The 22,997-nt window shown below is 32.8% G+C and overlaps 1 protein-coding gene across 1 annotated transcript; it reads left to right on the top strand.

Moving 5' to 3' along the window:
• The first annotated feature begins 4,224 nt into the window (after positions 1-4,224).
• LOC120120423 (chloride channel protein CLC-e-like) lies at positions 4,225-20,742 on the top strand. The gene is made up of 5 exons (XM_039140071.1): positions 4,225-4,289; positions 18,561-19,285; positions 19,364-19,440; positions 19,964-20,167; positions 20,531-20,742. The coding sequence occupies exons 1-5, from the start codon at positions 4,225-4,227 to the stop codon at positions 20,555-20,557; spliced, it is 1,098 nt and encodes a 365-aa protein (XP_038996002.1). The 3' UTR covers positions 20,558-20,742.
• Positions 20,743-22,997: the final 2,255 nt, after the last annotated feature.

The following is a 22,997-nucleotide window of genomic DNA, read 5'->3' as shown; positions in this document are numbered from 1 at the left end:
GTGGTTTCGACCATCCGGGGGTCGTTATTCTACTCTTAGAGCTTTAGACCTTTGGTGGTTGCATTGTTTTGAAAACAATATAAAAATAAACCTTTCCGAGATTATCTTTGCTGAGATCGTTGAAACCGTTAACTTAGTGCCAAATAAGAAACTCTGTTCTTCACTAGTTTACGGTTGTATCCTTAGTAATCTCTTTTCTAAAGCCGAACTCCGAGTTGGTCTAGATGCCTCATTTCCTCTTAAGAAACAAATCAATCTTCTTTCTTTAACAAGAGCGGGATGGGTCAAAAATAAGGAAACCGGTGCATGGGTTCGATCTTCTACTCCGGGAGCTAGTTCTTCACAAGCTCCACCCGAAGCTGACGAAGATCCCGAGTTTGAACAATTAATGAGGGATATCGATGAAGCTGAAGAAGAACCTGAACAACCCGAGGAGCACACACAACAATCGACTCAAATGCCTCCATATTTTCAATCCTTTATGGAGACATTTGATTTCCGTTATGCGACAATGGATTCGCACTTTTCCTCTATAGAGTCTCATTTATCCACAATGGGAGCTCAACAATTAGAGATTCTTCAGGAGATGCGTGCAAACAATGAAGCAACCAATGCTCGTATTAATGAACTAACTTATGAAATGGCTGCTATGCGAGCCCGTTTTCCTCATACCGATCCGGATGCTTGATTTTGTGTTTAGCTTTACAACTTTGAACAAAATGAATATTGTTTCAACATTTTGAATTGTTTGATTTTGTGGATTGTTGGATTCTGGATTTATGGATAGTGTGAACTTATATGTTTGGTGTGTTTTATTCGTTATTGCATCATTTACATCATTATTAGCAATATGACCAATTTTGCCATATCACATTATTTATGAATATTGATTACGGAACTAATGGCTAACGTTTCTCTTAATTGTGATCTTAGCAGCTTATGCATACATATACCTAATCAAATGGCTTAATATTTTTCACGTTTATTTGAATCTTTTTTATTTAACAAAAAGGGGGAGAAGAAGTGTGTTTAAGTGTGTGTTTTTAAAATGATAAATGGGAGAAGTGTTAAAGTAAGGGGGAGTAATTTCAAAACTTGATTTCAAAATCTTAAAATTACTAAAATGTTTTGTTATATCAAAAAGGGGGAGATTGTTGAAAACATTTTGATATTTCGATATAACAAATTAAGTTAAATGAATTTTAAGATTTTCCAAAATGATTTTCTAAAGTATGTTCGATAAATTTATTCGAATATAAAAACATTACTCCAAATATTTCAAAAATCATTTTTAATCCTTACTTAAGTGTAAAATTAAGTTTTAATCTTAAAACAATTTCAAAATAATCTTTCAAAATATTTCGAACCATTTCAAACCCAAAATTTCCAGATTGCTCAGAGGGAACCGATTCCCTCCCATAGGGGGTACCGATTCCCCCCTGAATGGTTTGACTCCGAGATTTCCAGAATGCTCGGAGGGAACCGATTCCCCCATAGGGGGTACCGATTCCCCCCTGTTCAACGGTCGAAATATTTGAATTTTACACTTAGGGAACCGATTCCCTATAAGGAGGAACCGATTCCCCCCACGCTCCAAGCTGTTTTATTAATTGTTTTCACACTAAAACGGCTATATTATCTTCATTAATTATCCCCAACATTCAGAAGTGATTCAATGTGTATTTAAACAAGTTCTGAAGCCCTTGATCAGCAAGAAATCATAGAGAAACAAGAGAGAAAGCATCAAACACAAAGTTTGTGCAATTCAAGCCAATTTTCATTCAATATTCATTTTGCTTTCAAAGAACACTTATTGTGCTCATTTGTAATTTTCTTTGAGTGTTCTTTTCTTATTCTAGAATTGTGCAAACATCTTACCTTGTGAGGTTTTCTTGTAAGTTTGCAAATTTGTAATCTTCTCTTTGGGAAAAAGAGTGTTCTCAAGAGTTGGGGTATACTCTTGAGGGAATTGTAAGGTTATCTCTTTGGCCTCAAAAGAAAGAACAAATTAGTGAATTTGTTGGAAAATCCTTAGTGTGGATAGCTAAGGTAGTGGACGTAGACTTTATTTGAGAAAGTCGAACCACTGTAAATCGCTGTGCAATTACTTTCAATTTTCTGCAAAAGCTTCCACAAAAACTTTAATTGCCAATTCACCCCCCTCTTGGCCGATTCCGTCAATCGATTAACTCAACATTTTCCGACGAGCTGCTGACTGCTGTAATAGTAGCATTCAAACTGTCTGGTAGAGATGATAACAAAATTAAAGCTTGAACTTCATCATCAAATTCAATTTCCACTGAACTCAACTAGGTTGTGATTGTCTTGAGTTCATTTAGGTTTTGAGCCATCGATGCTCCTTCTTTCATCCGCAAATTGAATAATCACCTCATCAAATGAACTTTGTTTGAGGCCGATGGCTTGTCATACATATTGGAAAGAGCCGCCATAAGACCCGCCGTGGTCTTTTCCTTTGCTATGTTGAAAGCAACATTGCGGGACAACGTCAGTCGGATAACTCCGAGGGCTTGTCTGTCGAGAAGAGCTCAGTCTTCATTCTTCATGCCATATGGTTGTTTTCCTGATAGAGGTTGATATAGATTTTTCTGGTACAGAAAATCTTCAATCTGCATCTTCCAAAAGCCAAAGTCCGCACCATCGAACTTTTCAATTTTCACCTTCCCTTCGTCTACAACCATCGCTCCCACTCGAATCTAGTTTCGTTTGGATCGTTTCTGACAATTCTTGCGAACCACCGTGTATTAGAACACCTCCGTCGACAAATTCGTATCGTCAACAAAATTTTTACTATTCACGAAATTCACTATTCATTTGAATAGTGATGAATAGTAACATCGCAAAAAAATTGACAAAATTGACAACCAAAAGCTCTGATTACCAGTTGTTGGAAAATTAAACGAGTAACGAGAAATTTCCCTATAACCAGATTAGTGAGAATGCAAAATAAAAGCAGAAAAATAATACCCGAAATTGATAATGGAGTTCAGCCAATTTGCTTACGTCTCCGGACTGCTGCATATATTTTACTAGGAGAGAAAATTTACAGGTGTTTACAAAACACTCACTACTCACAAGAAAACTCTTTAGTATTGGGAGAAAGAAATGATTTGGGATGGTTTAGAAGCTAAATGAGCTAGGGTATTTATAGTTGAAGCTTAGGGACTAATCTTTGAAAATACCCTAAAGTCTAGTGACTAAAATTACTTTTCCCATGTCATTTAGCATCCCATATTTTAGCAGCCCCTTTTTTTAATTCCAAGCCGCCGGCTGCCATTGCATTTTGACCAACACTTTCCACTCTTGCGTGTGAAGTGCAAGAAGTTGCAGAGCCATCTAATGCTAAGGGGAAGAAGAAACTTGGTGAAAGTTGATCAAGGAGCTTCGTTTTGGGTTCTAAACATTAATGTAGTACACATTGAATTTTGAAGTCCTACTTGTGTTTCCTAAATGTGATGCTTTGTTGGTTGACCATGTTGAGTATTTTAAGTGTTTATGCGTGCATTGAATTCAAATTGTGTCATTTATTGTTTAACATGTGTTTGAAAAGTGCTAAATGATCCTAAGTAACCGCATAAGCTTTATAAATTAAGTAGGGCTTAAACAAGAGAGTTTAGAGATAATTTGAAGTGATTCCGATATTAGGATATCAATATTATTTGTGCGGTATTGATACCGATAATAGGATATCAATGCCCGAGTAATCTATTGAATCTTCGAAGCTAAAAATTATATTGATACTCAAGGTAAATATCAATAGTCATTCATCTATCCTTTTTTACTATTAAGGTCCTCGATAAGTCCAACTCATTCAACTCAACATCATCGACAGGTCTCCCCTAAGTCATTTCAAATACTCGATATAAAAATGCACATATATATATATATATATATTCTATTCTTCGACGAGTTCTTGATTTCTTAATATTTTTTACAGATAAAGAGAGAAATCTCCATCTTGAAGCTACTCAAACACCCCAATATGTTTCGTTTACATGAGGTATTATTTACTGTTTATGCTCCAAGTCCTTGTATCAATAGACTAAATTGCTGCAATTAGAGTAGGTGGACTAAATTTTGTACGTCTTAAGAGTAGAGAGGCAATTTCTTAAGTAAATAAATATAAGATTAAATTTTAAAAGTCCAAAGAGTACATGGACTGCATGCAGAGTACATGGACTGCATGCATAATTATGCAAAAGATGTATGGTTCAAAAGTTCGCTCGCCGGTTGCCGCCTTTCACCCTTGGAGTGCGCTTGATTCACAGAATGTAAGATTACCAGTGTGAATAAAAGATTATCAGAGAATAAGATTACTAGGAATATTGTATTTTGTGTTTGGCTGATTTAGCATGAATGTAAAATTACCGTGTTTGGTTAAAGGAATAAAAGATTATTGGAATGTATATTTAACCAAATTATCCTTATTATATATTTGTTTTTTTAACAAGTTGGAAAATATTTATATATTTTAAAAAAATTAAATTCATATAATTTTTTATACAAAATTGAAAATATAAAAAGGTTTAATGAAAGGGTAAAATTTTATTTTAATCATTGAACTTCATATAAAATTTTAATTATAGAATTTTTTGTAAATCTAAATTAGTTTAAGGATAAATTTGTAATTTAACCTTCGTAGATTTTTTACTATTCAATAACAGAAGAATAATATTTTTGAAAAAACAATTAAGGGCATTTTAGTCCAAAACACTGTAATCCAACAATACCTAAGGGAAGGGGGTAATGACATTCCCGGTAATATACCCCAAAAATCCACTATTGGTAATAAAACATTACTGAGAATGAGATTACCGACCAATCAAACAGAGAATGTGGATTCCATTCCCATAAAAATCGCACATTCCCCTAACCAAACAACCCTTTAAGATTGTTTCATATTGATGTCTTGAATTATTATGCTTCTGAACGTGAAGTAGGTATCAAAGTGAATTCGGACTATAAATCTGGTTTGGTTCTATTCTTGAGCATGTGCCCATTTCTATGAATAAATATTTTATACTAATTATATTATATAAAAATAAATATGATACTTATAAAAAATTATTTAAAAATATAATTTGATATATTAATTATATTAAGAGTAGAGTATACAAATAATCCCTCGATTATATAGTGATGTTTTGTTGAGTCCCTCGACTATTAAAAGTTACAAAATGGTCCTTCAACTATAGGGTGTTACTTTGTTGAGTCTCTGACTACTAAAAGTTACAAAATGCTCACCCGACTGTTTAGTATGTTCCAAACTCGTCATTTTCCGTTAAAAAATGGACAACAGTTTGAGTTGAATGTTAACCTCTTGATTGAGATATGGTCTTTTCTTTTTTAGATTATGGGATCAAATTTTATCATATCTCAATCATCAGGTTAACATCTAGCTCAAAATGTCGTTAATTTTTTTAATGAAGAAGGACAAATTTGGAACATACTAAATACTCGGGTGGCCATTTTATAACTTTTAATAGTCGGATGACTCAACAAAGCAACACCTTATAGTCGACTGACAATTTTACAACTTTTAATAGTCTAATGACTCAATAAAGCATCACCCTAGTCGGGAGACTATTTGTATACTTTACCCTTATATTAATTATACATTAAATGTACTTTTTCTAAAAAGTTAGACAATGTAATAATTAAAATATTTTTTTATGAATTTTCATTCAAATATTTATAATTTAATATTAAAGTTTAATTTGTTGGAAAAATATATATTACATGAATAACTTGATAAAATATGCATCCAAATAAATTTATATTTCTCAAACTAAACACTGTGATCTTATATTCATGTTAGACAAACCAAATAAGTTAATAATGTAACACCCCAACCCGTACCCGACCCGGATACGAGTTCGAGATGTCACATTGACTTTTTAAAACAATATTCTTACAAAATAACAAAATGTTTGGACTTATATTAAGAAAATACGATAATATACCGTTGAATTATGTTTGTTATAACAAATTTAAGGAAATAAACGTTTTTATGAATAGTACTATACGGTATGAACAATAACGTGAACAATAATGTACAATACGATGAATAGTAATGAACAATACTGTGAACAGTATCGAATGCTAAAATTTTCTGGAATACTACAGGCGTATTGATACCCTGCTACAGTGTACTGATACCCTTGCTAAAGTAATAAAACTCATAAAAATTAAACTTTCATCACCATAAAGATTACCATTTACATATATACATTTTAAAACATTACAAAACTCGATCATATGATTTTACAAAACCGATTAGAACATATAAGATTCAAACCTTTATTTACATGCCAACCACAATTAGTATTACAAAATACAAACTATTCATTTCTTTTCTGATATGATCTTTGGAAAGGAGAACTGACCTGTCATGCTTAACTTTTATCATTCTTCCTCTTTTTGGAACCTACGTGTGAAACAATAACGCGCTAAGTCATTGACTTAGTGAAGCATATAAAAACATATAATAGCTCCATATAACATTTCATATAACATAATGCATACACACTCATATATCATCATTATCAACATTAATCTCTATCATTATCAGTAACTCATTTATCATATGATCTTGTACTTATCATTTCTGTATATCATATAACATATATATCATTTCATAAAGAAACACGCATAACATCATATAATTCCTATAACACATTTTATATCCTCATATACAACACAAATATTTATTTGTTATTGTCTCTTTATTAGCCCATGGTATACTTATGAGAACTAAAGATATTTGAGTACATAGAGGTTGTGCATATATGTTGTCACCACAACTCGTATGTGGTCCCACTAGGGGCATGTGAAATTTGTCCCGAAGGACCTATGTATATATCCCGAAGGACCGCGTAGACCCTCGACTCTTGGCATGCCAACTATACATATAGCTCTCATATTATATAACATGGGCATTTTTCTTATGATTCATATATTCATGTACTCATCTCATTTCTTCTATCACATATCACATGTGCATATGATCGTCCATTTCATATCATATAACATATGTCATTTAAATACGTTCACATATCATCTATCATATAGCTTATATCATTTCTCATTTGTTTATGTAAATACGTATGTTATATCTTATTCACATATGTTCATATATACATCACATAGCACATAGAATAACATATAAACCTATACATGTATTTGTTGAAAACATTTTTATTGAGTTAATCGATTGACGAATATGGCCAAGAGGGGGGTGAATTGGCAATTAAAATTTTGGTGGAAGCTTTTGCAGAAAATTGAAAGAAATTTGCACAGCGATTTAGAGTGGTTCGACTTTCTCAACCAAAGTCTACGTCCACTACCTTAGCTATCCACACTAAGGATTTTCTAACAAATTCACTAATTTGTTCTTTCTTTTGAGGACAAAGAGTAACCTTACAACTCCCTCAAGAATTATACCCAAATTCTTGAGCACACTCTTTTTGAAAGAGAAATACACAAATTTGCAAACTTACAAGGAAAACCTCACAAGGTAAGATATTTGCACAATTCTAGAACAAGAAAAGAACACTAAAAAATAATTATAAATGAGCATAAATGGTGTTCTTGAAAGCAAAATGAATATTGAAAGGAAAATTGGCTTGATTTGCACAAACTTGGTGTTTGATGCTTTCTCTATTGTTTCTCCTTGATCAAAGGTTTCAGAACTTGTTTAAATACTCCCTCAATTGATTCTGAACGTTGGGGATGATTAGTGGAGTCAATGGAGCCGTTTAAGTGTGAAAATCATTAATATAACAACTTGGAGCGTGGGGGGAATCGGTACCCCTAATGGGGAATCGGTTCCCTAAGTATAAAATTCAAATATTTCAACCGTTGAACAGGGGGAATTGGTACCCCTGGGGGGAATCGGTTCCCTCCGAGCATACTGGAATTCTCGGAGCCAAATCCTTTAGGGGGAAACGATACCCCCTTGGGGGGGAATCGGTTCCCTCTGAGCAATATGGAATTTTTGGCTTTGAGATGGTTCGAAATATTTTGTAAAATCGTTTCGAAATTATTTTAAGATTAAAACTTAATTTTACACTTGATTAAGGATTAAAAATGACATTTGAAAGATTTGGAGTATTATTTTGATATTCGAATAATTATATCGAATATACTTAGAAAATCTTTTTGGAAAATCTTAAAATTCATTTAACTTAATTTGTTATATCGAAATATCAAAATGTTTTCAACAATCTCCCCCTTTTTGATATAACAAAATATTTTAGTAATTTTAAGATTTTGAAAATTACTCCCCCTTACTTTAACACTTATCCCCCTTTTTGTTAAATGAAAAAGACCTTTAAAAGATTTTAAACAAGTTTTTGAAAAACAATTAGCCAATTGATAACTAAATATAGCGTAAGCTGCTAAGATCATAATCAAGAGAAAGATTAGCCATTAGTTCCATAATTCAATATTCATAAACAATGTGAAATGACAAAAATTGGTCATAATGCAACTGTAAATGATGCAAAAATAAACATTAAGCTCAAAATGAAAGTGAAAATCAAACCAAATATATAAGCATGTAAGTTCAAATATCCAATTATCCAACAAATTCAAACACCCAAAATAAAACAATCCATGAACATCAAAATGTTTCACAATTAAAAGTTTTGAGTTCGGGACGATAAACCCATTGACCCAAAGACCGAGTTTGATAAACAAATTACTAAGGAGACAACCATAAACCAAGGTTTCTATATTCTTGAAAGGAACAATGTTTATGGAAACTCACTAAAGATGATATGTGGCAGATTAATCTTCTTTTTATGTTGGATACAATATAACCACCATATATCTATGTTCCTAAGGGAGGAGTACCTACCTCCGGATGGTCTAACCACCAAAAGATCAAATAATGAAGGAATTTATCATGATGAGTTCTTAGGGTTCTCTCACTATCCTTAGTTATCTAGTCCAAAATGGGTAGCGATTATGCCGGAGTCAATAAAAATGAATTGTCCTAAAAGATAGGATCGAATTCCTATAATTTCATATCGGCGCTCGTTTTGGACATATACGACATTGGAATAGAAAAATGCTGACTAATTGATGATAAACAAAAGGTTTGAGTTTAAAGAGTTTATCAAACTTCTAGGATTTAAGAGTAGGAAAATATTGGAAGTCCATATCTTCTATAGCTTGAATCGAAGGGATATGTTCTTCCCGGATTTTGTATGACTCAAAACAAGTATGGTACATATGGTGTAGATCTTGTCTACGACTAGGTACATGAAACAAGAGTTCAAAATTATCATATTTGGGTTATTTGGATTGGGTGGAGGAATAAGAGGTCGGATTTGACTTGAGCGACTAGACATTGTCCTAGGTCGTTTAGGATTTGACATGGTTTAAGAATCGGAATAGAATATGCAACCTGCAAATTTAAACACATGTATACAATATAATCAAACCCAAAACTCAAATGAGTCCTCAATATTTCAAGTTTCTCTAAACCGAATACTAAAGGGCAATATTTTGAAAAACTATTTGGAAAATAATGTTTGAAAATCATAATACGTATAGTTTTTATGAAAACAACATAATTGAATCAAAAAATCAATTAAAACAACTTTTTTTGATTTTTTTTAAATTAAAAGATAATTTTGAAAAATTGAATGTTTTTGACGAAATTGGTTGTAAAATCATCATATAACCAATACCCGATGTAATGTTCATCTTAGAACTAATCAAAACTAATCCTAAGTTCAAAAATCAATGAAATAGAGGATTTTGAAATATTATCTTGAAAATTTGGATTTTATGAGAATGTGATGTTGTTTGCAAGGATTAGAAGTTGAAGAAAGATCTAATTCCGACTTGTATTTGATGATTTTGGAAAAAATGGAGATTGAGAGAGAAAGAGAGGATGAACGACATTTAAGAAAGAAGAGAGGGTTTGAGCAAATATTGGGTTCTGCCCGTGTTAAAACCAGAACCCCATGGGGGTATCGATTCCCCTATAGGGGGAATCGGTTCCCTTATGGGGGTATCGATTCCCTCTGCCAAATATTAAAAAATCTTTATTTTAAACATCCAATAGTGCTAAAATAATTAATCCTAGTGGTATTGGCAACTCATATTTCGAAAATTAACTATGTTCAAACAATCAAATTTTTCATTAAACATCATTTGAACAAACAATTAATTTTCACTAATAATCATAAACTCCCCCTAACTAATAACAAGAATGCAATCAAAAATATTATTTTAAGCATTTTTCATTTATTCTTAAAAGTGCTAAAAATTATTTTTAAACACTAAGTGAAGATAGGTCAGTTAAACCTAATTCTCTCCTAAGTGTCCAAAATCTTTCCTTATCTAAAGGTTTTGTAAAGATAACCGCTAATTGATGCAAAGTATCAACAAATTCTAGAACTACATCTTCCTTAGTGACATGGTCTCTAATGAAGTGATGTCTTATTTTAATGTGCTTAGTTCTAGAGTGTTGGATGAGATTTTTAGTGAGACAAATAGCACTAGTATTGTCACACTTGATAGGAATGGTACCTACTTCAATTCCATAATAAAAAAGTTGTTGTTTCATCCATAAAACTTGTGCACAACAACTACCAGCTGAAATGTATTCCGCTTCAGTGGTAGATAATGCAACACAATTTTGTTTTTTTGAAAACCAAGAAATCAATATATTTCCAAGGAATTGGCAAGTACCGGAGGTGCTTTTCCTATCTAATTTGCATCCTCCATAATCCGCATCAGAAAAAGCATGCAAGCTAAAGCTAGAGTCTCTAGGATACCAAAGTCCTAAACTAGGAGTGTCCTTAAGGTATCTAAAGATTCTCTTAACAGCTAGTAAATGTGATTTCTTAGGGCATGATTGAAATCTAGCACATAAGCAAACACTAAACATAATGTCCGGCCTACTTGCAGTTAGATAAAGCAAAGAGCCAATCATTGACCTATATAATTTAACATCTACACATTTACCTCCTTCATCTAAGTCAAGCTTTGTTGAAGAGCTCATTGGAGTGTCATGAGGTTTGCCATTTTCCAGTCCAAACTTCTTGAGCATATCTTTGACGTACTTAGCTTGATTGATGAAGATGCCATCTTTTCTTTGCTTGATTTGGAGTCCCAAGAAAAATGAGAGCTCCCCCATCATGCTCATCTCAAACTCACTTTGCATTAGCTTAGAAAATTCTTGGCAAAGAACATCATTAGTAGGACCAAATATTATGTCATCAACATAAATTTGAACTACTAATAAATCTTTACCTTTATGCTTTAAAAAACAATGTAGTGTCAACCTTCCCTTTTGAAAAACCTTTTTCAATTAAAAAGTTTGACAATCTTTAATACCAAGCTCTAGGAGCTTGTTTTAAACCATAAAGTGCTTTTGTCAATGATCCGAAAATTTTGAATCTTCAAAACCTGGAGGTTGTTCCACATACACTTCTTCTTTTATAAAACCATTTAAAAATGCACTTTTAACATCCATTTGATATAGTTTACATTCATGAAAACATGCAAATGCTAATAACATTCTAATTGCTTCAATCCTAGCTACGGGAGCGTATGTTTCATCATAGTCTATGCCCTTTTCTTGAGTATACCCTTCAGCAACAAGTCTAGCCTTGTTTCTCACTATATTACCACTCTCATCAAGCTTATTCCTGAATACCCATCTAGTACCTACAGTAGATTTATTACTAGGCCTTTCAACTAATGTCCATACGTTACTTCTCTCAAATTGATTTAACTCTTCTTGCATAGCCATAATCCAATGTTCATCATTTAATGCTTCTTTAATGTTCTTAGGCTCTATGCATGAAATAAATGCAACATAATTACAAATATTACTAAAAGAAGATCGAGTTGTTACCCCTTTGGATGGATCACCTATAATCTCACCATCCTTGACATAGTTGTACTCTATTGGATAAGATACTTCACTTTCTTCAATGATTAGATTCTCAAGAGGATCATGAGTTTTCTCATCTTTCGTTTATTCCTTTGATGATGATTCTCCAACATCATGTCTAACGTCATTTGTATTTATAATATCTACATCATTATTCAAACAAGAATCCTTCCTCGGAAAGAGATTATCATCGAAAACAACATGTATAGAATCTTATACAACCAAAGTTCTTTTATTAAATACTCGATAAGCTTTGGAATTTAAGGAATAACCCAGAAAAATTCCTTCATCACTTTTAGCATCAAATTTGCCAAGGTTTTCTTTACCGTTGTTCAAAACAAAACATTTACATCCAAAAAGATGAAAATAACTAATGTTAGGCTTTTTATTTTTGAAAATTTCATATGGAGTTTTCTTTAAAATTGGCCTAATCATTACTCGATTTACAACATAACAAGCGGTATTTGTGGCTTCCGCCCAAAAATATTTTGGCAAATTATTTTCACAAAGCATGGTTCTAGCCATTTCTTCTAAAGTTCGATTTTTCCTCTCAACAACTCCATTTTGTTGAGGGGTTCTAGGTGCTGAAAAAATTATGGCTAATACTATTAGAATTACAAAACTCAGTAAATCCAAGATTTTCAAACTCAGTTCCATGATCACTCCTAACACTAGTTATAGAGTAACCTTTTTCGTTTTGGATTACTTTTGAAAATGTGATGAAATTTTCTAATGCTTCATCTTTAGTACTTAAGAATAGAACCCAAGTGTATCTAGAATAGTCATCTACCAAGACAAATGCATATTGTTTTCCACCCAAGCTAGTAGTCCTAGTTGGCCCAAAAAGATCTAAGTGGATCAATTGTAATACTCTACTAGTTGACACGTCATTAATGGATTTAAAAGAAACTCGCTTTTGTTTTCCTTTAGCACAAACATCACAGATTTTATCATTATCAAATTTTAGTTTAGGCAGCCCTCGAACCAATTCTCCTTGAACTAACTGTTGCAAAACACTCATACTAGCATGTCCTAGTCTCCTATGCCATAACAAATTATCATGCTCATCCCTAGCAACTAGGCACAAAATAGTCATATCAATAAAATCTAAATGCATCATGTATATATCCCTATTTTATGACCAACAAGCATAATCGAAAATAGATGCAATGTCAATCAATTTTGCAATCATTTAAAATAAAACATTGTATCTTTTATCATATTTATTTTTCAAAAGATTATGCTTTTAACCCATTCATATATAAAACATTATGCAATGTTGATTATAGAGATTAAGAGCACATGCATAAAGTTTTTGAAAATGTTATGCATTAAAACTTTATAATATTTAAACAAAAATCTATGCATAAACATTAAGAAAAATTTCAGGTCAAAATTTTGCAAAACCAAAGTTCTTGAAAAATCGATATCAATTGTTAAAGAGATATCAATTACATCTTAAAAACAATTTTGACCAAAAAATAATATGATGAACTAGAGTTTATAAAACATTACAAAAAAATTACCATGTTCATCATACAATATTATTATTTTTTTAACATACATGAGATAAAACATAATTCAACATTTTAAAACCTCATGTATGTATAAACTAAATGAGCAACCAAACAATAAAAACATTAAGTTTAGAGGTTACTCATTCCCTTTTTATGTATGGCTAGAGCATCTTGAATATCATCATCTTTATCACCATTGCTCTCACACACCTACAAGAGACATTTAAGTAGATTTTGGTATCCAAATTGCTTTGGATCCTTGAACATTAGTTTCAATGCCTCTTGTTCCTTTTGGAACCCATACTTGTCTAATTTTAAATCATTTTCCTTTCTTTAAAGGACAAGTATGTTCCTTATAACCATGATAATGACAATGTGAACATATTGTCATTATTGAACTAGATGAATTATTTAGATTGATCTCTTTTTCTCTTGTTAAACATTCAAGCTTATCTTTCAAATTGAAATTTTCTTTTTCAATACTTTCAAATTTCATTTTTGAGAGTTCTAAATCCTTCTTCAAGATTTCATTTTGATTTTCAAAATCCATTTTCATTTCTAGAAGAAGTTTGTTTAATTTGAAAATTTCTTTTTCAAAGTTTTCAGATTTTATTTTTGAAAGCTCTAACTCATTTCTCAACATTTCATTTTGATTTTCCAAGTCTGTTTTAGCTTTCAAAAGAATATCATTTTTAGCAATAAATTTAGAAATCAATTTATTGTATTTGGAGTTCATGGTCTCAAACTCCGAAAATAATTTATCATAAGCATCTTGTAACTCATTAAAAGATTTTGAATTTGATATATTTGAGTTAGAAGATACCTTTGGCTCTGTGAGAGCTAATAGAGACATCACTTTTATTGGTTCTTCTTCTTCCTTGTCTCTATAGATCTCCTCAAGCTTATCCCACATTTCTTTGGTACTTGAACAAGAAGAAACTCCTTTATATACATTAGGATCAATTGCACAACACAACATGTGCATAGCCTTTGAGTTTTGTTGAGCTTCCTTCCGTTCTTGAACACTCCACTTCTTTGCCTTCTTAGTAGGAGAGGAATATCCTTTCTTGATTATCATCCAAGCTTCCATATCAAATGCTTTGATGAATATCATCATATACCTCTTCCAATGACGATAATTTGTTCCATTGAACTGTGGAGGCACGTCAATAGGTCTGGATTCTTCCATGGAGAATGAACCGGAAGTAGACGCCATCTTTATTGATTTAACTCTTCCCGGATCGACTCAAGAGGCGATTAAACCTTCAAATGAGTGAGGCTATGATACCAATTATTGAGTTAATCGATTGACGAATATGGATAAGAGGGGGGTGAATTGGCAATTAAAATTTTGGTGGAAGCTTTTGCAGAAAATTGAAAGAAATTTGCACAGCGATTTAGAGTGGTTCGAATTTCTCAACCAAAGTCTACGTCCACTACCTTAGCTATCCACACTAAGGATTTTCCAACAAATTCACTAATATTTTCTTTCTTTTGAGGACAAAGAGTAACCTTACAACTCCCTCAAGAATTATACCCCAAATTCTTGAGCCCATTCTTTTTCAAAGAGAAATACACAAATTTGCAAACTTACAAGGAAAACCTCATAAGGTAAGATGTTTGCACAATTCTAGAACAAGAAAAGAACACTAAAAAATAATTACAAATGAGCACAAATGGTGTTCTTGAAAGCAAAATGAATATTGAAAGGAAAATTGGCTTGATTTGCACAAACTTGGTGTTTGATGCTTTCTCTCTTGTTTCTCTATGATTTCTCCTTGATCAAAGGCTTCAGAACTTGTTTAAATACTCCCTCAATTGATTCTGAACGTTGGGGATGATTAGTGGAGTCAATGGAGTCATTTAAGTGTGAAAACCATTAATACAACAGCTTGGAGCGTGGGGGGAATCGATACCCCTAATGGGGAAACGATTCCCTAAGTATAAAATTCAAATATTTCGACCGTTGAACAGGGGGAATTGGTACCCCTGGGGGGGGGGAATCGGTTCCCTCCGAGCATACTAGAATTCTCGGAGCCAAATCCTTTAGGGGGAATCGGTACCCCATTGGGGGGGAATCGGTTCCCTCTGAGTAATCTGGAATTTTTGGCTTTGAGATGGTTCGAAATATTTTGTAAAATCGTTTTGAAATTATTTTAAGATTAAAACTTAATTTTACACTTGAGTAAGGATTAAAAATGACATTTGAAACATTTGGAGTATTATTTTGATATTCGAATAATTATATCGAATATACTTAGAAAATCTTTTTGGAAAATCTTAAAATTCATTTAACTTAATTTTTTATATCGAAATATCAAAATGTTTTCAACAATTTTGATGTTTCGATATAACAAATTAAGATAAATGAATTTTAAGATTTTACAAATGATTTTCTAAGTATATTCGATACAATTATCCGAATATCAAAATATTACTCCAAGTTTTTCAAAGTCCAAATTTAATCCTTACTAAAGTGTAAAATTGTGTTTTAATCTTAAAATATTTTTGAAACAATTTTTACAAAGTATTTTGAATAAAAAACGAGCCAAAAGTTCAATTTTCAAAGGAATGAATCAATACACTAGTTCATGCATCGATGCACTCTTAATTAAATTGAATTTCGAATGCATTTAGTGCACCGATGCACAAGCCATCCATCGATGCACCCCTAAATATTTTGAAACATCGAATGCATTCAGTGCACCGATGCACAAGACATGCATCGATGCACCCTGGCTATTTTGAAACATCGAAGCAGATTTGTGCATAGGTCCACACCCCAGTGTACCGATGCACTACCCAGTGTACCGATGCACTAAGTCTTTCAACGGTCGAAATATTTGAATTTTGCACATTGTGTACCGATGCACAAAGCCTATGCATCGATGGACACTCGCTCCCAACTGTTTTATTAATTGTTTTCACACAATAACGGCTATATTGACTCCACTAATGATCCTCAACGTTCAGAAGTGATCCAATGTGTATTTAAACAAGCTTAGGAGCCATTGATAAGTAACAATCATCAAGACTCAAGAGAGAATAAAAGAGAAAGCATAAAACCTCAAGTTTAAGCATTTTCAATCCTATTTCATTCAATATTCATTTTTGCTTTCAAGAACACTTATCGTGCTCAATTTTATTATTCTTGAGTGTTCTTTCTTTGTTCTAGAATTGTGCAAACATCTTGCCTTGTGAGGATTTTTTTGTAAGTTTGCAAAATTTGTATTGTTCTCTTTGGGAGAGAGTGTTCTCAAGAATTTGGGGTATAATTCTTGAGGGATTTGTAAGGTTACTCTTTTTCCTCAAAAGAAAAACAAATTAGTGAATTTGTGGAAAATCCTTAGTGTGGATAGCTAAAGTAGTGGACGTAGACCTTGGTTGAGAAAGTCGAACCACTCTAAATCGCTGTGCAAATATTTTCAATTTTCTACAAAAGCTTCCACCGAAATTTTTATTGCCAATTCACCCCCATCTTGGCCGATTCCATCAATCGATTAACTAAACATTATTCATGTACATACTTTCATATAGCCCATATATCAATGCTATATACTTATCTCACAGTTTTACATAATCACTTATATCTCATTAATTATATATTATTTCCATGTATTCATTTATATTGAATTCACTTATCTTATATTACATATTCCTATAATCACTTATGAAATCATGTATCACGTTATGCATACATCACAAATCAAATAATATTTTAGGAGTCAATTCTTACCATAGTAACTCCGTCACTGGCTCATCGCAAGCCAATGTTTGTTCGATAACATAAGTACAATTAAATTGCACTAAGCTTAGCATTGCTTCCTTTGAATCAATCATAGTCCTTCGATTGTTCCGGAACAGGATTACGTTTAGTATCTACATAACATACATGGATCCATATCAATATTCTTATTGATATACTCTAATTGTTCATTCCTTAGACTAAAAGAAATGTTGATTTTATCTCTTGTTTAAAATAGGTATCGGTACCCTCTATAGGGTATCGGTACTACCCTAACTGAGGTATCGGTACCCTGCCTAGGGTATCGATACCCTTTTTGAAATCTGTAAATTTTACCCATAAATCACTATTCAAGCACGAAAATTCACTATTTTTAGCTTCAATACTTCATGTTTCATTCCCTTTCATATTCTTAACTCAAGTACATATACTTAAATTAATTTCTACTCATTCAATACATCTTTAACCTCAAAATTCCATCTTTCATATGAAAATCAATAATCATACCAAATTTTCAAGATGCTCTAAATCCAATTCTATCACTTCATATCTCTTAATTAAGTTGATGACAAGTCAAATTTAGTTTCAAATTCAACTTATCAACTCTTTTCCAGAAATTCTCTTAAAAACTCATTCTCTTTAATCTTTCATAACTTCTTCATCTTTCGTTTTCAAGACAACTTAAGCTTTCCTTAAGCTTAAGTATCACCTAAGGATCAAGACCCATACTTAAAATCAACAAACAATCAAGAAATCAGAAAACTCACCTTTGCTCCCTTGGTTCACGGTGGAGAAGAAGAAAACAAGAAGAAGAAGAGAGTTTTCTATCTCACTCTCCCCCTACGTGTTTATCTTCTATTAAAGGGGAGAAAAAATATCTTTCATGTCAAATTACTATTTTACCCTATAATTCCTTTGATAATTACTAATAACTTTCAAGAAATATTTCCAAATAAATCATTGAACTATTCAACTATTCTACTTTTATCACCAAATTCTGAAATTTTACAATTTGGTCACTAACCCGGTATTGAGGATGTTACAAATACAATGTCCTAAAATAATATTATATTCCAATAATCTTATTCCTAATTATAATCTTATATTTCGTGAACTAAACATCTATAAACAGAAATCAAATAATTGGTTAAATCATATTAACTCAATAGTTTAAATATATCACATCAAACTACTAAAAATACGATAATAACGATTAACAATTTAATAATTTATTATAAAACAATAATATTAATATCCGTTTTGATAGTTTATGGAACTCTAATGTTAAACAAAATTTACTCATACTTTAATTATCATTTATGTGATTTATCCATAAAATAAATGGTAAATTCCAATAATAAAGCCTTCTCTTCGTTGCGGATTTGGATAAGCAACAATCATGGCTTAGCCCTGCGCGCTTCGCTTGTTTCCCTCCTCACCTCCACACCTTTCCCGTCTTCTCTTCTCCTCCCATCTCCACCTCTGTAAAACTCCGCCGCCGTCTTTTCCTTTCAACAACAACCGTTTCTCCTTTCACCATTCAAGATCAACGCCCCACTTTCATCCCCGATGCCGTACCCGACTCCTCAGACAACCAAACCTCTTCTGATTCTGTTGCTGTCGATGATAATTTCAACGATTCGGGGGTCATCCTATCGGCTTGCTTGGTCGGTATCTTTACGGGAATCGCCGTCGTTTTGTTCAACAACGGCGTACATGAGATTCGCAACTTTTTTTGGGATAGAATTCCTTCTAGAGGTGCTTCCTGGTTGCGAGAGGAGCCTCTCGACCCCGTTTGGGTGCGTGTCATTTCTGCGCCTGCTTGCATCGGTTTAATCGTCAGCGTCTTGAACGCCGCTAGGAACGCCGTATCGGAAGCTAGTTTTAGCGCCAAAGGAGCGTTGGGTTCGGTTTTGAAAGTTTTAGCGGCCTGTTTCACTCTGGGGACTGGTAATTCCTTAGGACCCGAAGGTCCAAGCGTCGAGATTGGTTCCTCCATTGCTAAAGAAATCCATTCTAGTTTGGATAAAAATCCTCAAACCAAGCTCTCCCTCTTAGCTGCCGGCTCAGCTGCTGGAATCTCATCCGGTTCGTTTTCGAATTTTAAACAGTAAAATTTTGAAATTGGATCTCTTTAACTAATTTACTTTTTATATGTATCTTCAGGTTTCAATGCGGCCGTCGCGGGTTTCTTTTTCTCCGTCGAGTCGGTTTTATGGCCATCATCGCCGGCGGATTCATCAGTATCACTTACTAACACACCCCCATCTTTGTTTGCGATATATATGCAAGGCCCTAGGGAAGAAAAGGAAAAACAAAGAAAGATTGGGGATCTCTTGGAAAATAAGGGTGGACGAAGTGATGAAAACCGAGAGATGTCTCCTCTCACGAAAACACTAAACTAGTTCCTATTGCAACTCAAAATAGATTAAAATGAACTTAGATATAGGATTTTATCTTTATGGGTATTCTTTCTTTGGGGTACAATAGTAGAACTGGAAGTTAAATCTCCAACTCTAGTCATACCACCAGCCCATCCCAACTGCTTCAGTTAATCCCAAAGGTCATCCCAGTCAATTAGTATATTACTATATCTTGAAATCAACATCTTGGTTGTACATCCATACCAAAGATGTGTTAAAATCACTCTGTTTTCTAATCTGAAACCAGACGTTTCCAATTCGTTTATATGATCTCACACACTTATTACCATTCACTGAAGTTGCAACCTTTTGATCTTTGACTAATTAATAATCCTTGCTACAGGTGCTTTTGGTATCTGAAATATGTTCATTGGATAGTGCAAAATGTAAAGTGCCATGGACAGCTACACCTACTATGGATATTCTATCTGCTGAAATGATAATGAATAAACATGGTCTGAATCAAGTTCCAGTTATGTCATGTAAAAGACGGTCGGGGACAGCCAATTGGCCTTCTGGACAGAGAATGTATCAATCTAACTTGCAGGTTTATAACTGAATCTTTGGTCTGCTTATGTGTCTCTATTAATTATTTCATTAATTATAATGGTCTGACCCTTTAATAGGCTAAAGTTAGACATGATTGTAAATTAACCTTTCTTTCCCATAGTTTGGCTTCTGGCAATGGTATAGATAGTTGTATCTTAAATAACAGAGTATCAGAAATAGAGAATTGCGGGTTTTAAATTTTATATTGAATTATAAAAGTAATCATGTGTGACAAAATCAAACTCTTTTTAAAGTTAAAGTTGGGGTTTCAAATCTATGTTTCCACTTTCAATTTCTTTCATGTAGGCCTGGTTTTTTTTTTTTTGTTTCCGAGTATATATGCCTTTTCTTTTTTTGGCAGAGCCGTAGCTACAAGAGAGTCGCTTGATTTTGACACAGTAAAGTCAATCGTGAAATGAGGATGAAGCCTGGCCCTCGTACATGATATAGAGTGGTTGACATGACAAATTTTGTTGCACTTTGATTTCAATCTTTGGTGATCATCAATTCAGCCATGGAAAAGGGGATTGGCTCTGCATGGTCAGTATCCTTAACTAGGGGTGAATATTCGATTGAGTCAAGTAAAAAAATTTTGAGTTATTCGAGCTGATGATTCCTATTCTATACCTCAAACTTTATTTGAACCTTCTTCGAGTCGGATCGAGTTTATGAAATTCAAGTCTAGTTGAGTTGTTCAAGTTTCTGTTTAAATTTAATTATAAATATTTATAATGTTATGATACCATTTGATGCCAATTTAAAGGTTTTCTCACTCAAAGTTGAGGTACTCTACTCGAATTTGAAAATTTTTTGAGTAGAGTTTTGTCGAAAAATTTGGTGTTTTGAGTCGAGTTTTGATCACCGGATCCTTAACTAGCCCCATATGTTTCAGGGAAGGTAAATCACACACCAGGTATACTCTCACGTATGGATGAACAAACTGGAAGGGTTTTTTGCTTCTTTTTCTTCAAGATGGGAGATGAGTAGCCAACATAGCTACCTACCTACCTTGGGATCTTTATGACTTTAAATATTTCACAACCCTGAAGGTCCGAAATTTAGCAGGCTGGTGTCACCAACGAACAGGAAAAGAGAATTGTTCAAATAGGAGTCTTACATCAGGTATCAGTTTCTTTCGAAAACTCTCATATGTTAGCTATTCACTTGTTTAGGCAGTCATACTAAAACAGGTATATACGTGGTCTTGCTTATAATATTTATCAAATGACCTGAGCAAATCATCATGGGGAGAGAGATGTTCCATGTCTGTATGCTGTGTCCAATTGAGAGGCTACTTAACATCCAATTTTGGGACAAGTAATGCTGCCATTTTACTGTGTCCAACATCATCAGTATCAATCACACTGTAAAGCACAATGATTAAGACATTTGAAGTTTACCGACTGATAACATCTTTGAACCCTTGATGCATGCTGAAGCATTTAGGGATTCTCAAATAACTTGCTACTTATGTGTTCAAGTAACAAGTTACTGACCATGATGAGTTCTTTTAGTCGGTTCTGTAAATATTTTGGACTTTTTTTGAATAAAATATTAATTAATTAACTGATAAATCTTTTTATTTTAGAGCAAGGAACACTTTAATTAATTAATTATAAATAATTAATATAAAATAAATATTAGAAAACAACTAGTCGGCCTTTAATACGCCAAAATCCTTTTAAGTGAATTCGACGTCTCAAGTGCTGTGGTGGCTTGAACTACGCCCACAAATGCAAAATATTAAACTACGGCTCATGCCTGGCTTCAATAGGATATTTTACAAATTATTAATAAATTTATATATTTTGTGTTAAATAATTATTATTTAAATATCAAAACACAATGAATATATGATTGATACAGCCAATTTGACAAGTGTAGTCCAGTAAAAAAAGTAAATTACGTATTTAGTCATACAATTATTCGTGTAGTTTCATTTTGATCTTCTAATTATTTTTTTCCTTCAAAATCAACGTTTTAATTAATATGAGATAAGCACAAGGTAATCTCTGTTGAAAGATAACTCCCAACTATATGACGTTGAACGCTCACACCCTTGATAATCATGGTGTTCGAACTCGGAACTCAAAGAATATTAATAATTTATTTACTACTGAGATGACTTAATTCGTGCATCATATATGAATGTTAAAATTGAAGAGCAATCCTTATAAGCATATCGTATAAAATTAAAAAAATAACCAATCAAGTAATTTTATATTTTAAACTTTTTTTTTCCTCACGATCACTGAATCAACATTGGGATAAAACATTTTAAATAAATTATTAAACTTTTTTTTCCTCACGATCACTGAATCAACATTTGGATAAAACATTTTAAATAAATTATGTACTAAATGAAAAACATTAACAATTTTTTACAATTTTATTATTATAGAAAATATTTTTAAAAAATAAAATTAAACTGCGAACCACAAACATAGACTGAAAGATCAGTCTAATTAAAAAATGTAAATGGGATCAGTCTTTCTCAATCGTGTCCCATAACATAGACTGAACATGATTTCTTTTTCTTGCTAATTTGCAGGAGAAGAAAACTTGTGGACACTCAAAATGATTATAGTTGAACAATTGAAAGATCGTTTCGGGGTTTATGCCTTAAATGATCTTAATTTATTTTTAATAATTTGGAGTGATTACAAGATAGTACCAAATCAGAATGTATATTAGTCTATTAATAACGTAACACAGCTGCTTAAACTTTGATCCTCGAAGAAACACTTATCAATGGGTTCAGTAAATGGTCGTAATTCATTTGTTGATGATGGGGCATTGAACGTGGCTGCTAACAAAACCGTACCATT

The sequence above is a fragment of the Hibiscus syriacus genome, unplaced genomic scaffold (assembly GCF_006381635.1).
Source record: "Hibiscus syriacus cultivar Baekdansim isolate YM2019G1 unplaced genomic scaffold, ASM638163v2 tig00110338_pilon, whole genome shotgun sequence".
NCBI lineage: Eukaryota > Viridiplantae > Streptophyta > Magnoliopsida > Malvales > Malvaceae > Hibiscus > Hibiscus syriacus.
Note: the sequence above shows the minus strand (reverse complement) of the source record. Positions and strands in the feature narration are given on the sequence as shown.